Below are 18,467 nucleotides of genomic sequence, written 5' to 3'. Positions count from 1 at the left end.
TATCATCTTCACAATTATTTGTGAAAATACTTTTGAAATATTAACTTGTTTTTAATCCTTTGTATAGGTATCCTTTTCTCTACCAGACCCTTTTAAAGCACATATTAATCATATATTCATTGCATAGAAGATGAAACAGTATGAAAACTGCAAAGTAATATTATTTTGAAAATTTCTAAGTTCACCATGGATTTTTCCCCCACTGCTACTGAGATTAAAAATAATAATGATTAAGGAGGAATGCCTCTAGGGGCACATAGCAAATAAAACACTGGGACTAATTTAATCCCAGACATTAAAATCCTTACCCATTTGAATAAGGAGAGGTGAAAAATAGAATGGACTAGAGGGGGACCTTCTACTTGGAGCTTGTTGGGCAGAATTCAAAGTAACTTAAGAAGGTTAGGTTGAAAGAGTCCTGAGACAGGATTCCCTAGCAGAATTCAGATAGCCAGGAAGAACCAGAGAGTAAAGAGTTACACCAGGATTCCAGAGAGTGTCTTGTACATGTGTCCATTCAGGTTAACACCACCAACAGCAAGATTCCTGAAGGGGCCAAGAGGACTGGAATGAAGCAGGATCATTTGAGACCCACGTGGAAGAAATGAAATCAACATCTCAGTGATTATTAAACTAGATAGATAATCTCAATTTTTTTTTGGCATGATATAAACCCTCTTCAATTGAGGAAAAAAAAAAGAAGTGAAGTTTATTGCCACAGTGAAATGTGTTTAAAAATAAAGAAAAGAAATAATGAAATTTAAATTGCCAGCATATCTACATTATTGACATGAGACATACCTGGTACAATAGATACAGACAACTCTAGCTTATACATATATATTATTTTTAAAACCCACCTTTTATAATTTAAAGCTTTACTTAATTTACCTCTATTAATTGATGTAAAGATTTTTAACCTTTCCTTATTTTTTCAAAGTTCAAATTTAATATCATATAAACTTTATGACATCAACAACCAAAAAGTATAAAATTAGAAAGAAAGAAGAATATTGTAGATCAATATCATTGTGTGTAGATGTGTGATTTTTTTTTGTTTTCATTTTTTGGTATGTATTTAGAACCATGAACAAAAGTTACCAAAAAATACTGACACGTTGCCATTTGTACTAATTTATCGATAAAATAAAATAATGAAAAAAGTTACTATGAATCAGTGCAGATTTTTAATGAATTTCTATTAGGAAGCATTATATTTGAAAAAAAAAATAGGACTGTGGTGCAATACTTAGAAACTCTGCAAATAATACTGGCATCCACAATTTATGTAGATATAGCAATATTTCTATAAAGTCATGGCTCTTCAAGAATTAACCATATAGCAGAAAGAAGCGCCTTTGATGAAAAGGAAATAGTCTATGTCTAAATAGCATGATTGTTACTATTGAAGATTATTGCTTCAACTGTTTTGTTTCTCGTCTTAAAAAATTCTTCAAATTATAAGATCATGACTGAAGAATTTTAAGATAATATAGCATTATCCTACCCTAATATGAATTACCATTTAGTTATAAATCTTTTAATATTTCTAGGCTATTCTAATTATTTCTGTTCTAGACATTTATAAAGAAAGCTAAAATTTTATGTCCTATTAAATGCCTTAAGAACTAGTTAACTGCAGGAGCCCATTTCTACCTCTTCTCCTTTCTTCCCAATGATGCGATCTCTACCAAGGAGCACTGCTACAGTTTAAAGAGATTTTATTGCCCATTGAGTGAAGTTACCATATTGAGCTGAATGTTAGAATGGGCAAGGGTGTGTCATCCCCTGGGTCTCTTTTCCCAGGTAACTAGATTGGTAAAAACTCTGGAGGCTTATTGTAACAGGCTTGGAAACAATACATTTTTCCACTTTAGAATCTCTTCTGTCTTCTCCCAATTGGCAGCTTGCCCTGTGCTATTACCCAGGTCTAAGAAGTAATTGTGTTAATTCTGTACATAATGAATAGAGTTCCAGCCCAGGGCAGTTCAAGTTAACCATACTTCTGTATAGTTATTTTTTGCTTTTACTTGTTTAAAAATTATTTTGGTGAACTGTATAAACAAGCCCAAAAGAAATTTGGGTCAGTATGTTTAAAATGGAGTCTTTTTGTCTTGGATGGTTTTATTTGAGGCCCAAAGACAGACGAGCCAACTGTTGTCATATGTGAAACAGGTGGTGAAGAACCAGTTAAGAAATCATTTGCCCAATGACAGTAAGCAATGTTTTGAAATTGGAGAGGTGGGTGCTGGAGATTATAAAATCAGTTCAGAATGAATTGTTAGGAGTTCTGTCTACCTCAAGCATTTCTTAACTGTAGGAATGTTTGATTCAATGGAATCATCTAGATTCAATGGCGCTTAGCCTGCTTAAAACAACAACAACAACAACAACAACAACAACAACAACAACAACAACAATGTAATGAGAAGAGTTGGCAGCTCACCCAACTGCTGGGTGATAAGTTTGCCATTTGAAGTGTGGCCAGCCATTCTAAATATATGAAGTCAAAAGACGAATTTAGGTTTTCATTATGAGACCAAAATAGAAGACCAGAACATCGAAAAGCAGACTTGGTATGAAGTTTCCAAAAAGATTGTCTGGAGTATGGAGAAACCTCCGAGACAGAAGATGAACTGTGACTCCACATGCATATAATTCAATGAGAAGAAAACCACGTCTCAGAGAAATCTGCAGAGGCACAGCTTGGAGGACAGGTTGCATATATAGAAGATCACCATCACCACCTGGAAATAGTCACTTTAATATCCTCTAAGTCAAGCAACAACAATATTGGATTACCACAGCAAGACTAGTTTAGAAAGCCCTCACACGTTTTTTACCTCTTTAGGTATTACTGCATCAACTAAAGATATCCAGAGGCACTTTCATGTCTAAAGTAGTAGGAGAGGAATAGCCAGAAAATTAGGAAAAAGTCTCCCTACTCCCACTTCTTACTGCAGGCAACCAGTTTTATACAAGTTCAGATGAATTAGAAAAATATATCTAACTTGAGTAACATAAAACTCTACTCATTGCTTTAGATTGGACATAATAACTACTGAATCAAGCTTCAAAAAATTTTAATAACAGTGAACCAGTCAATTAACTTTTAAAACAAACTTTACTTTTAGTAAAAGTATGAGCAAAAATATCTGAATACTTTCCAAACTTCCTACAAAGATCAGGAAGAAATATCTTCCCTAGTCATTCTTTAAAATGGCAGTGATTTCTGAGGTGAAATTCTTTGAGTACAAAGATTTGCTAATTGCATCCCTCTTATTTTATATAATTGATGTATTAATTAAAAACATGTCATTCAAAGGTGAAAAGATGAAAAATATAAACTCCATTCAGTATGACCCCTATTCACATTTGTCTTAATCATTATTTTCTTTTATCTGTTTTCATTGGAAAATATCTTTCCACAGGGCAATTTCACTCACACACACACACACACACACACACACACACACATCTTCCTGATTTTTAAAATAGAATGTACATATGATATATAGTATGCATATTTATAGTATTTATATATATTTCTCTTTTTCTTCATCCACCTTATTCTATTTGACTGCATATGATCGATTTGGAATGCTAAAATATCTTCACATTTTAACATCTTTGATATTAGGATGTCTCGTTTGCAACAGATGTCTTCTTGTGATTTTATTTGCAGTATGTTTTTCTTTTTGAATGGTTCATAAATTAAGATGCATCATTCAATTTAATAGCCAATATACCAAGCACATTAGACTCGATATATTTCAAATAATGCAACAATAATGCAAGGAAAAATGCAACTGGATGCCCATTTCCTTTTCACCAGAATGACAGTTTAAAACTCAAGCAAAACACAGAACTCCAAGTCATCGAAATTGTGAAAGGGACTCACCAGAGTTGGGGTCAGAGTTGCCATCTGCTTCGGTCCTCTTGTCCGGAGAGGCCTGGTCATAGAATTCGTCCTGTGGCTGAACCAGAGGAAGAGGGTGTGAGATCAGGGTTCCACTACCCACCGGCTCGTGGTCTCCTAGACCACTGTCACTGCAGCTTTCCTGGGAACCGTCGGGGAGGTGAAACGTAACGCGGCGCTGCGACTACAAAGAAGACCACAGGACACACTGATTAACACTCCTTCCCAATAAAACAGATGCAGCGGAACTCAAAATCAAAACATCTTTCAACAAACAATACAAGATAAAGGCAAAATAAGTAAAGCTTGGGACAAAGCTAGGAACAAACATTTATTATTTGCTATTTGCTCTGTAATGCCTAATTCTCAAAATTTCAGAAAGCATTTCAATCTGGTATAATTCAAGAATGAAAAACAAATGTTAAATTATTGAAAGATGTCACAAGGCAGCAAAAGGAATATCTACAATAGTTGACCAAATTATAGAAAAAATAAATAAGCAGAAATGTGCAAATGTTTGTTGTGAATACACACATAGATAATGCAACATTCTATTTCTTTTGAAGATCATTCATTGTGTTTATTAGATGGCTGTAAGGTAATTTTTGCAATGAAGTCATTTTTGAACACTGACCTAGATATTGCTATGTCATTGCTTATAGAAAATTCCAATTGAAATATTTTTAGAATATTACTTTGGCATGTATTTTCATAATGCCATTATCAGAAGTGTCCTAAAATATGTGTATGGGTACTCAATAAATTCCAATTAAAAAATTGTACATTTCAGCATGTATAACTGGTAGGTTCTCTTGGAAAATATTCTTTTAGCTGATGTAATCCATGAGATATGGTGATATTTATAGCTATGTTGGGTGGAGATTTATGTCTCATGTAATTATACAAGAGTAGTAAATTTGTGCTATATGTCTTACAGCATCCAATTTTGATTCTGCTTTAATAGACAAAAGACCATTCAATATCATGTCACATGTGACCACTTTTATTCACATTTAAAATTATGAATATATAAATGATATGCTACATAATATATACATATGTAATATCCACTACAACCATTTTAGAATTCCTAGTGTATGTTTTACAAAAGGCAATCAATAGATTGTTTCTATTTAAAAGAAAAATAAATTAATTTAGAGGTAAAATGCTAGGAATTGATATACTACTACTCTATAAATGTGTTTTATAGACTGACAATAGAACATAGTCTATTTCCTGTGAGTCACTGGTTCAAATCCAGCTCAGAGTCATAAAGGAGAAGAGCTGATATCACTTTATTGCTGTTCAATGACCTGTGTGAAATGATTTGATATTTCAGTACATTTTTAATGAACTGATACCGACATCACATAAACTATAATCATAAATGGTACTAATTGAGTCCATTGTAGCACATTTCACCTTCATGCATAACTATCTCAGTATCATCATTCCCTTCTTGATAGTATTTGAAATATGCCTAAATGAGAGCTACAAACTATACAAGTCAAACTCGAATATTATATTTGAAATTATTTCTTTTTGCTTAGGGAAGGCTATGCAACTATTTTTAATTATTATATTGTTACATCTTTCATTGAATGTAACCTAAGGAAAACAACAGTCATATAGTATTTTGTGTTTCTTTTTCAAAATGACTTTAATTCATCAGTATCTTTTTGTGATAATGACCACACTGAAGACAGTGACTTGGCTGCCAGTATACACATGACTATTAAACATAGCTTTTAAAGAGACTGGCCCATTGAAAAGTCAATAGATTTATATTATGCCTGGAGGAATAGCTCTTAGTTATAGCCCAGGTAAGTAAAAAGAGAAGTCAAAGCAACAGAAAAGGACAAAAGAACAAGGATATACAATCTTTATAAAATATTTTAGAAGCTTCATAAGTCATTCAAAAGATTGTTTATTAAGCAGAAAAACAAGTAAAAAAAGTTTGCATCTGTGATAGTCTTCTAATAATAACAATTAATGTTGCTTTAATAATACTATTTTTTTTTTCTCAAAAGATGTGTTCAAATCCACACACTGGTCATATCTGAAACCAGCAGGTTTTACAGAATAGTGATTACAATGAGTATTTACTGAGCATCTATCATATTTCAGTTACTATAATTACACTAAGAATAGAAAGTAAAACTTTTTAAAAATTCAGAAACAACATACTATTTTCACAATTACATATACTAAACTATGGTATTTCCTGAACACTAAAACATTAAATAAGAAAAAAAATAAAGATCTAGAGAAATTTATTTGCAAGGAAATGCTTTAAATTAGAGTGATGTAATGTTTAAACTACTGTGACTCATGGAAATATTTCCTAATTGATCTGATTTAAAAATATTTAAGTTTTAATTGCAAAATTGTGAATAATATATCTAAGGGGAGATGGGATAGTGAAACATATGAACTGAGAATTGGAACATAGACATTTAGGGTATGAAGAAATTCATCAGACAGCTCAATATTTAATTTATCATAAAGATTGATGCAGGCAGAAGAGTGTCTGATATATCAAGGAAGATGTAAGGAGAGGATCTGATTAAAGTAAAATGTAGAAGAATGAGGAATTATCATGCTGTAGGTGTCATTAAGGGCTCGGAAGTACTTGTGCAGATTTTGTGCATGAGCACCTGGAAAGAAGCCAGAAATAGACCACTTGGCTGAGGGCCTTTGCTTTGCAGAAACTGGTCCAGAGTAAAGTGTTTTATTTCTCTGAACAAGTTCCTGGCATTGTGAAAGGAAAAAACAGTGCCTTGACCAGAGGAGAGTTATAAGACCGAAAACAGATAACATAAGAAATGCTCTTGGTTTATAATACTTGATACATAGTAGGTACTCAATAAAAGTTACAATTCTTCAAATTTATAGTTACATATTGTCTTTGAACCTCTGTGTCTATCAACCTTTATGTAGTTTTATTTTTTAAAATATTTATTTATTTATGCATACAAGAACAGGGGTATATGCCAGGGATGCAGGCAGTGAAAGAATTCACCAGAGACAGAGTGGGGAGCAGAACAGGTGGATCTACTGAAATACACTGCTGAGGGGAGCAAGGGGTAAGACAAGAGAAGTCTGCTGTGCCATGTGGGTAGCTCCCTGGCTGGGGATCAAAGTCCTACTGCAATGGTTGGTGATAGTTTGATAGTGCTGAGAATATAACCCCTGGCAACCAGTGAGGCTCCATTTATGTAGTTTTAAATACATGATTCTTTCACCCCCCCTCCCTCCCAAAAAAAAGTACTGAAGTTTCTGAAGGGAGAGGCCAGAATTTGGGGACATATCTCCCAATGGTGTCTATAGACCATGTTGTCTGCAGTCTCCTCTGAGTGGAAGCTGCTCTTGGTTGAGGGTGAGGTATGAATACTATCTAGAATAAATGATTTTTCCTCAAAGAAAATGAGCTCCCCCCTTTTAAGAAATTGTATTTTTTTTCATATATTTGAAGAGAGAAAATTTTTGAAGGGGAGACATTTTTACTCACTACCTCTGGGAAATTTGCTTTTATGTTATCATCAAGGATATGTTCAACCTGAGTGAACAAAGAAGTACAACCTTGCCTGACTAAAATGGGATGACCCATGTTATCATGAGATTACTTGATAATTTCCAGAGCCTGGGCATTTATATTTTGCTTTCCCAAATCTACTTCTTATCCAATTTCATTTTATCCCATGGGAAACATTATTTTTATCATTGGATATGTCTGATTAATGGTATGGATGCCATGTTTGCTTATATGACTTATCACTAGCAAGTTAGTTCCTGGATTCCCTGAAAAAGAGTAAGATAGGAACAAGTAACTACTAAGACTGCTTCTTGGGCCTCCCCTGGTGGCGCAGCAGTTGAGCGCTAGGCTGCAAAGCTGCCTGCAACTTCTGAAGTGCCGGTTTGATCCCTGGCCACCGGGGAGGGTCCCACATGGCGCACAGACCTCTCCTGCTGCGCCTGCTGCTCCCCTCAGCAGTGTACTGCGGTCCTTCTGCCTGTTCTGTTCCCCACTCTGGCTCTGGTGAATTCTCTCGCCTTCCTGTGCTTCTGACTGTACCCTGTGCTTGTATAAATTAATTAATTAATTAATTAATTAATTAAATCTTAAAAAAAAAAGTCTGCTTCTTGTTCTTTATCTCAGGACTGCAAATAGGAAATCCGACCAGCAAAGTTTTAATCAGAGACATTGTAGTAGACACAAGCCAAAGAGCTATGCATGTGAATGGAGGAAAATCCAGGATCCTGCAAGGCAGTATGGGTCACACTGTCTTGGTTTGAGGAACATCACTGTATACATTTACTATATGATTTTCTTTCACAATGATAGAAAAGAAATAGAGGGAAAATTCAAGAAGCTCAAGGAAGATATCCACTCTTATTTGAGCATGATTCTTTCAGAGTTCCTAAAGATATGAATCACCTATAAAATCCAAATTGTTGCTTGAGTGCATTTCTTTTGTTTTTCCTACTGGTGGAGAATATTCACTCTCAGTCAAGTCTACACACCAGTCCCATTGACTTAGAAGAATCCCCATGTGCAAATATTTGGCCATAAGTTTTTTTTTTTTTGTCTTTACAATAATAAAAAGGTAGAAATGAGTGAAATTATTAGTTAATAAATTATGATTGGTTAATAAATAATTTAATAGCATGATTCAATAATATACAATATTTATGGTTGTATTAATATTTATTGATGTGGAGAATATTGACAGTTAATCTACAACGAAAGGAGCCAAGAGTATACAATGGAGAGAGGAATGTCTCTTCAAAAAATGGTTTTGGGAAACCTGCATAGCCACATTCAGAAAAATGAAACTAGGCTACTCTCTCACACCATACACAAAAATTCACTCAAAATGGATTAAAAACATGGATATAAGACTGGAAGCCATAAAGCACATTGAAGAAAACATAGGCATAGTACTCCACAACACTGGATTCAGGCAGTCTTTGAGGACTCAACTCTAAAGATAAGGAAAACAAAAACAAAAATAAGTAAATGGGACTACATTAAGATAAAAAGTTCTGTACAGTGAAAGAAACTATAAGTAAAACAAAAATACACCATAGTAAATAAGAAAGCTATATGCAAATCATACACTTGACTAGGGCTAATATCCAAAATCCACAAAGAATTCATACAATTCAACACAAAAATAAAGAAACAAGTGAATTAAAAAAATAAAGAGCTAAATGGATATTTCTCCAAAGAAGAGATACAAATAACCAACACACACCTGAAAACACATTCAGCATCACTGGTCATCGGGGAAATGGAAATAAAAAACCAAAACAGCAGAAGTTGATGAAAGTGTGGAGATAAAGGGACGCTCATGCACTGTTAGGGAGAATGTATGGGTCATCCTCTATGGGACACATACTTTTGAAGTTACTCAAAATATTCCATGGGGACTATACCTGTGATGATAAAGCATATATTATATACAAATGAAGAATGATGTAAAAATATATGAAATAATAAAAAATATATTAAAAATAAGTATACTGTATGATTTAGCAATTCCACTTCTAGGTATCTGTTCGAAGAATAGAGAATCGCTAATTCGAAGGGATAGATGCACTGCTAGGTTTATTGTAATACTATTGACAATAGTTAAGTTATGGAAACTATCAGGTTCTTAAGCAATTCAGGATAATAGAGGGAAAAAAGACTGGAGTTTGGAAAAAAGTTAGGAGGGAGCCCAATGGACTAAACTAAAGGACTATGGTTGTTTTTATGGTGGTGGTGTAGCAACAGACATCTGATTAAGTATGAACTTATTCCTCCAAATCATGCAGAGTATTATAAACCAATATCCTCCTAATAAAGAAATTAATAATAAAAAAATCAGCAACAGACTCGACATTTTTACAGAGTATATACAGAGTATATAGTCAACCAATATGTGAAAACGATGGTCATCATCATTAGTCATGAGTTAGTGCAAACCAAAACACATTGAGATATGACTTTTCATCCACTAGAGTGGTTATGATAAAAAGGGGGAAAAAGAAGAACTGATGGCAAGGCAGCAAAGAAATTGGAAATCTTAAGCATTTTGTTTCATGCATTTTCTATTAAAAACCGTTTGGTGGTTTCTTAAAGAAGTTTCACATAGAATTGTCATATGATCCACAAACTCTACACTTTGTTCTCACATTGTATCACTCCATTTGTATTAAATATCCAGAGCAGGTAAATTCACGGAGGCAGGGAAAAATTTCATTGCAGGAGATTGGAGCAAAGGAGACATTTGGAGTGAATGTTTAAGGGTATGGAGTTTCCTTTTTTGAGTGAAGGATTTCTTTTGGAATGAAATAAATGTGGTTGTTCCCAACAAAAGGAAAAAGAATTTCATTAAGCTACTCCCAAACAGTTCTAAGGATATTTTGACCTGTAGTTATAATTTGATTCCCTTCCAATTCTTGCAAACTATGCAGACTTGGGCAAGGTCAGATTGAAAAATGGGAGACCTTCACTCTCCAGCAATAAAGCTGGGGAGAAAAATCAAAGGAAGGGGAATGCATTCTGAGTTTATGACAGTCAGCCTCCAGATCTGCCATCCTCTGAATAAAATGTATTGCCAATTTGTGAAAATAAATAAAACTGATAGAAGAGTAACTGAGATAGAGTAGGCTATTCATGAGTTAAATACAAATGTTTTTGGTAACTATGCATATACTGGAACATTTTTTTTATATAACCCCCACCCATACATTTTCAAATCAAAAAATCTCAATCCTGTGGACAATTGTTGTCACTACCTTAATCTGTTACTCTAAGCACTGAATAAATTTATATACTTAACAATCAGGGGTTTGATTTTTCTTCACCAAATTTATTGAAAACATTTCAGTTTTAAGATTTATCATTTTTTATTTTGGGGCAAGAGTTAAATGAAAAATGGTTGAGTGCCTGCAAGACAACAGGTTGAACTACTGTGACTTGCACAACAGGATGACATTTATTCCACCCAGCCTATGTATAGCATACTTTTGTGTATTATTAATTTAATAGTAAAAAATACGTGGTTTTTATAAATCTGACATTTTTATCCTTTGTTTGTTTAGCTTTAATTTCTATGAACAATTTAAAAATTAAATAATAATAAAATCTAATCACTAGCACTATGCATTAAAACCCTTCCAGTCTTGTTCCAACCCCCATTATCTTCCCACTGGTGACCTCCGTTCCGTTGTCCAAATCTAGTTTAATATATTTTTTTAAGATTTATTTATTCATGCATACAAGAACCAGGTACAGGCCAGATGTGTTAGTGGGTGAGGTGAGAGGATTTACCAGAGACAGAGTGGGGAACACAACAGGCAGATAGACTGAAATACACAGCTGGGGAGAGCCGTGGGCGAGACAGGAGAGGTCAGCCTTGCTATGTGGGTATCTCCCTGGCTGGCCGGGATTGAACCCCATTGCAGAGGCTGCAGACAGTGTCACAGTGCTGCGCTCAATGGCCTGCACCACCAGGGAGGCCGTGATATTTTTTAAAACTATTCCTTTTCTTTGTTTTCTTATATACCACAAATAGATAAGGTCATCCAATATTTGACTTTCTCCTTCTGACTTATTTCATTTAGGTTAAATTCTTTCCATTTTACTGAACATGTCCAAATTCCATCTTATGTCCTCTTTATCCACTCATCTATTAGTGGGAATTTGGTTTTTTTTTTTTTTTTCCCTCAGATTTTAGCTGCTGTAAACAATGCTGCAAGAAATGTAGTGGTGCACATATTTATTTGAGTTTGTAAGTCCATAGTCTTCTCATACTAAGGATTTGTTTCACCTAGATAGAGAAATGTTAACCACCTCAAATAACAAATGATGACAACCAAACAAATAAGATTTCCTAGAGAACATATATATAGCAAATTACACCAAATTGGAATTTTATGATTTTATAATGGATATTTATTTGATGAAAATGATTTTGCCCATCATTTGATCAGGGAATCAAAAGGAGACACTGTAGAAATGGAGTGTTGTTGTCCATTTCCAGAGATGCTTTCTGGAACTCTAAAACTTCTCTGTATCCATAGAAAGAATTTTGCAGTGAGTCCTACTCTGTTTCCAAAGTAGCAAAATGAAGCATGGTACCACTCCACTAGCTGTCAACCATTCCTTCTTTTCTTTTTTGATGTTTACATTTTGGAATATTTGGAGAAAAATAGGAAAGGTCAGTTTGTGTTTGAGAAAATCGTATAACAATTTCACCTATCATAGTTGATATATGTAAAGGTGTCAACAACTAAATGAATTTTTCGATTCCTGGTGCTTTTTATGTTATAGAAAGACAGACCACGGTATGGATTATAACCAACCGTTTAAAGTCCAGCAGCATTTCAGGGAAAATGGGAGAGTCTTCAACTGTACATATTTACTACTCTTAATCAGTTTGTTACCTATGTTACCTGCTGCTAAACAAGTGCTTCATTTCAGGGCAAAATTGACAGCTATTGTTCTCACTGCCCAACTCAACTACATGTTTATTTTAGAAACCTTGTTTCAATGTGCTTGTAAGAAATTCATTAAGTTAAATTTAGCCTTTTTAGCCTAATTTGTAAATGTCTAATGGTGAGATGATTTCCTCAAAGTAAGGACCTGTGTTTTTGTGCTTCGTAAATAAAATACATTGAACGTCTCTGAGGACTTCATGCCTATAGCTGGAAGACTCATGTTAATGACATAAGGTGAAAATTTAATAAAAATTTATTTTTATTCCTTTTTGATATCGGTGTGGTTGATGTAGTTAGGTAGTATTTTCCTTAATTTGTAAAACAATTGGTAGCTTCAATAAATGGAGAAGAGCATTCATTGTATTCTTTTAGGGTATACTATTGGTACTTGAATTTAAATTAAAAAAACAAGCATAAAACAGGAATCTTTTCCCTATATCGCCCCCCTCCATAGAACAGCAGAACAAAGAGAAAACAGTTTGAATCAACTTTCTTCTTTGGTTTGGTAGCATATCACCCCACTTTTAAAGTTCTTCTGGGGTCCAAGGCATACAGAGAAGATTAAGAATTGTCAGCATTGTAGGTTATTTGGTTTCTCATATTCTTATTTAGTCCCTGCTATCAGAAACACCCTCAACTATTTCTCACAGTTAAATGTTGCCCAGTAGGAATGCAGCACTTTATCTGAGCATACAAAATATAAAATGACTACATTAAACAGGAGCAGCTGCTTCTGAATCTGCAAGCAGAATTTTTGCATCTATAAATTATATGTACAGAAATAAGGAGGAAACTACTCAGCAAGAGTCCTTTCCAAATTAGTTTTCTAGTATAAACAAATCCATGTGACAAAGTAAGTTATCCTCATCATATTTACAAAATCAGCATAGATGATAGTTGTAGCCATTTAATTAGAACTTACACTAAGTTATCACTGCTATTGAGTAAATATATAGAGTTCACTGACATAGTATGTGGTATTTTACAAAAAGGAGCTTTTTGTGGATTATGAAAAATCACTAAAATGTGTCATATTTGTCAGTATTGATAACAGAAATAGAGTTTGATTTAGCAAATCAAATTCAAGAATTCTTTTCAGGTAGATTTAGCAGAATTAACAAGAGGTGCTAAGAATCTCCTTAGAAATTACCCTCTGTCAATAATTTCAATACAAAATAAAACTTGTAAAATAAAAATAGGTCATTTTTTTAATATAAGAAGTACCGTTTTGGGGATAGTCCTGATTTTATGTCATAAGTAACCTGAGTATACCTAGTTAATTAGTTAAATGGTCACTTGGGTCAGCAAAGAGTTTAAAGATGTGCATTCACACAAACACACACACATACACAAACAGCCACTTTAAATTTCCCTTGTGTATTTTTGAATAGGAACAAGATCATAATTATCTAGTAAGAATGAAAACTAGTAATTCAAGACTTTGGAGAACAGATAATGTTATTCAAAGTTAGAGAATGAAACACAAATAGAAGGGGAGAAAAAACAATCTGTATATATTCTCCAAGAAATACTATTATTGTACAGTAAGGCTATTTGAATGTCCTCATGAAGGATTGCTAATTTGCACCTAAAATGCGGTATAATCTGTTTCAATTGTCCTTGTGTTTCACATTACACTTTGATTATATTCAAATTTTCAATCTTATTTTGTAGTATAAAAACATTAAAGCTCTTTTTAGAGGCAGTGAATAAGTAGTAAGTTCACTGAACTAGTACTAACACATGGAGTGGATATCTGTCATTGGAAGCCCATGTATCACATTTAATTCTTAGCCACTTGTCATGCACTCTTCAGATTAAAAAGAAGCCAATGGGAGTGATACTCTGGAGGAAGAGTCACTTTCTGGTCTATGATTCACATGGTTTAAATACCCAAACCATCAAATATTTTTACACTAGCAAAGGAGTCAACAAAATAGTCAGTTATGATAGAGAAGTTGATCCTCATAAGCACAATAATGGGGTTACTAATTTGCATGGAGAAGGTAGATAGTAAGACATAGTCTATAAATCATAGATTATGATATGTTATATATAGGCTATGGGAACATGTGTTTATAGGCACAAAATGTGATGATGCTACTATTGACCAAATATTGAATTCTTCTTTCAAGGCTTTTCTATTAACAGGATACAGTCTTGAGGTGTCAATTCATTATCTGTTATGTTATTTTCTTTTCTGAAACAAGTTACATATATATGTATATATAAAATATATGTGATGAAATAAATGAAGCATTTCAAAAAGAAGGGGATAGTACAAACTATACACATTTTCCTCCTGATTAGCTGGGGGAAAATATTTTAAGCATTTATTGCTTTGAAAAGTGTAATATGTAACTACTTGCTTTACTCTGCTAGAAAATCAGAGCCCTTCTAATGATCTTAAGAAAACAGCTAAATCCCAGTTGAGTAAGTTTTATATCTCTTTTCTCCTAGGTAGAGCAATCGTTATTCCTAATAGTCAAAGTTGCTGGACTTTATTTCAAACAAACAAACTTACCTATTATTATAGACAGCTACAGTGACTTTGAGCTGGGTGTTTGAAACAAAAATCACTCCTACATCTTAATTATAATCACTACTGTGCTCTTGGTCTCTCTTTTGAAAATGTCACCAAGTCACCAATCTCAGTTATTTGTGCACTGGGGATAAGTTATTTTCCGTGAGTACAAATACATAATTCAAATATATGTCAAAAACTTCTGCATGTCAAGAATTCCTCTAGAATTAGGCATCATTCATAAAATAATGAACTGCACTCAGAAAAACAATTACTTTAAAAGAGATAAAACTCACAATTACTATGTTATAAATGTCAACGCAGCAATTCAGAAGGATTGGGACACAAAAATATTAGCAGTATTTTCGAAAGATAACAAAATAAACATTAACAAGTCCACTTGAACTTAGTTTCATTATTTTGTTCACAGAAATGACTTGTAGTTATTGCCTGGCTCAGAGAGAGTAAGATGGTTTCAGAATAAAACATATAAAATTTCTCACACCAGCGGTAACATATCGTATAGTACAATTTGGCATATGCACTAAAATGTAAGAACATTAAGGCATCCTGTGTTTTGAAAGAACAGTGTATAAGGTACTAAAGGTTATAGTTAGGACCTTGAAAATCAAGAACATAATACCCTACGTATTGTTTAAATGATGGACAGATGGCTAGACTGAAATACATTTTTTTCAATGAAATGATTGCAGTCAGAAATTATTCAAAGCTGTATAGTAAAATAAAATGTGGAGACAGTACAACTCAATATTTGAAAGAATAGTATTCTTTATCTAGGTTATAATCAAGAAAGATTAGAAAACAAGAGCTAACACTATATACTTCAATTAATAATAATACATTAATATTGTTCCTTGTTTGCAGCAAAGCTACCAAAACAAACTAAAGCAGATTTTAATATGAGAAACCTATTTAGGAAGAGAATATATGGGACCTCACAGCACTTATGTCCAATATTTTTATAAACCTAAAACTTCTCTAAAGGTAATTAAAAAAAAATCTAAGGTTTAAACAGGGAAAGAACAGGGGCCTTCCTGGTGCAGGGGTTAAAGTCTCAGTGCTATCAATCTATCTCCAGCCATTGCAGCCTCAGTTTGATCCCCTCCAGGGAGCTACCCACAAGGTACAGCAGATCTTTCCTGTCTCACCTGCTGCTCCCCTCAACAGTGTATTTCGGTAGATCCACCTGTTCTGCTCCCCACTCTGTCTCTGGTGGATACTCTCAACCCTTACACCTCTGGCCTACACCCCAGTTCTTGTATGTATAATTAAAAATACATTTTAAAAAAGTAAAAAAAATAATAAACAGGAAAAGGACGACATGAACACTTTTGTAGTAAAAGTGAATTTGCTTCTGTGTATTTTCAGGAAGTTTAAAAGATGACACCACTGTTAATGTATCATGCTGAATTTTACTTTCTACTGTGTGTGTTTATTTATGTATATTGTTGTTAATATAAATACTCATGTATCATCATTCTTATATTTAACTTAGATTGGCCCTTTTAAAATCATAAATAAAGGTTCTATAGTTACATGTATTTAAAAAAAAATATCTGTATTCTCAATGTTGTGGTTGTTGAGTAAATAGTCCTTTGTTCATGTTTTTAAAATTTTATAACATAATCTTTTCAAGATTCTCTATTAGACATCTTCATTCATATTTTATAATTATATAAAACAAACTTGACACTTCCAGGGACATATTCCAGAGAGTAAACTTCAAGAAGATGAATTGAAATGTTCTACATATCAGAAAATAATTCTGACCTTCTCCATGTGCTACTCTCACAGTTGGAAAAAGATGATGGTACTTTGGGAATTAAGGAATTACCTTTACTGGAATAGATCATAGAGCTTAATATCTACAGAGGCATCTTACCTTAGGCTTCACAGAGTGAAAGGGGATATAGAGAAAGCAGTTTAGATAACTTGTTTGATCACTAACTTTTCATAGACATGAAAATTTAAATTTTCATCAGGCCTGCAGTTTGGGTGATAACTGATCAAACACGGCAGCTATCCAATTTAGTTTCTGTGAAACACTGATAGAAAGAAGTCCAGTCATAGGGCCAGGGCACAATCATATAATCCCCACACACATTTAATCTCTCTTAATGTCTGTAGGGCGATGTTAGATCAAAAATTGCCCTCATAGTAGGTAAACTTCACATTTGTTTTAATTAAAATGAATACATAAGTGAGAGTGAATATGGACCCTATTCAAATGTTATTCTGAGGGTTTCTCCACTCTTTTAATTCTGAGACCATTCAACAAGTTGTATCTCTGCCTACAATGCCCTCCTCACTGGGGACTACCAGCAGTCTTCCATGGATGACCCTCATGTTGTGAAAGAAAATACAGAATCACTGTCTTAATCTCTATGATCAAAACCAATGCTTTTAATATGATACTGCAAAGAAAATATTAGTCACACTGACCACAAAGTGGTTTATCAAGGTGATATATAAATATGATAAACAATGATTAAGGTAATTAATGTTCAGAAACTATATAAAAGCCTTTAAACAAGTATATTAAAAATTTACCTATCACGTAAACCTTTTACTTAGGTGAATAGCTCATTATAATGGTAATAGATAAATACATTTTGACACAGAAGGTAAGATGTCTTTTGTTGCAGGAAACAAAAAGTATTCTAAAATGTATTTACTCCTAATAGTGTTTAATTTCATATTGCAATGATTAATCAGAGTGAATGACTTTATTTTCTGCTGTTTTAACTACAAGAAATGATCTCTTCTGTTTTTATCCTATTATAAGGATCGTTACAAAAATGGGAAACAATTAACACCAGGTTTAATGCCTGAGTGCTATAGAGCTGAAGTAATTGCACTCAAGGTCTGCTAACTTTTTAATCAGGCATTTGGTTGCAAGCTGCTCACAATTGATTCTGAGAGAACTAACACTATCTAAGAAGGAAAGCAGGTGTGCCAGAAAAGCAGGCGTGTTGGCAAAACAAATGAAAGGTTTTAAAAGGAAAAAGAAAAAAAAAAAGCAAAATCAAAGCAAAATGCTTGCCAGCAGGCCATTTACTTGGCTCAGCCTGTTACTGAACAAAGGCAGTTGTGGGCGCAAGCATAGTGATGGAAGCCCCACAGACACGCTGCTTTCAGAGTGTAATACTAAAGCTCAGCAGTGAGGAGGCCTGTCCATCCTAATGTTAGTGCATTGAGTTAATTAACAGAGAAGGCTTGAAATTTCCATATTCAGTAGAGTTAAGACACCATAAGAGCTTTCAGAATTACATTCTAATTAGAAAAGTTCCCTCTTTGCATTTAGGCTACTCTTTGAAAAGCAATTTTGGTTAGGTACTTTGTTCTCTCATAAAGGAAAAAAAAAAAAAAAAACCTAGAGTTTTCCTCTGAAAGCTAATGTTATTTTTCTATTTCCTTAATAAATGTCATTCTCTTACTGTGAAAGTGACTCCTTCTAGGCATGTTGCACATATTTAAAGGTGCACATATATCACCCAGGAGCACTGGAATTTG

General features: G+C 33.7%; 1 protein-coding gene across 5 annotated transcripts in view; it reads right to left on the bottom strand.

The window, feature by feature from the left end:
* Positions 1 to 18,467, bottom strand: part of PCDH9 (protocadherin 9) — an 858,927-nt gene that overhangs the window by 307,727 nt on the left and 532,733 nt on the right. For 4 of the 5 annotated variants that reach the window (XM_054701649.1, XM_054701651.1, XM_054701650.1 and 1 more), the window contains one exon: positions 3,902 to 4,103. In XM_054701649.1, coding sequence (XP_054557624.1) covers positions 3,902 to 4,103 — 202 coding nt within the window. The remainder of the gene's footprint in view (positions 1 to 3,901; positions 4,104 to 18,467) is intronic. The other variant, XM_054701652.1, reaches the window with a different exon arrangement.

Source organism: Talpa occidentalis, unplaced genomic scaffold (assembly GCF_014898055.3).
Source record: "Talpa occidentalis isolate TD23 unplaced genomic scaffold, MPIMG_talOcc4v2.1 talOcc4.5, whole genome shotgun sequence".
NCBI classification, from domain to species: domain Eukaryota; kingdom Metazoa; phylum Chordata; class Mammalia; order Eulipotyphla; family Talpidae; genus Talpa; species Talpa occidentalis.
This window is presented reverse-complemented; position numbering and strand designations above follow the sequence as displayed.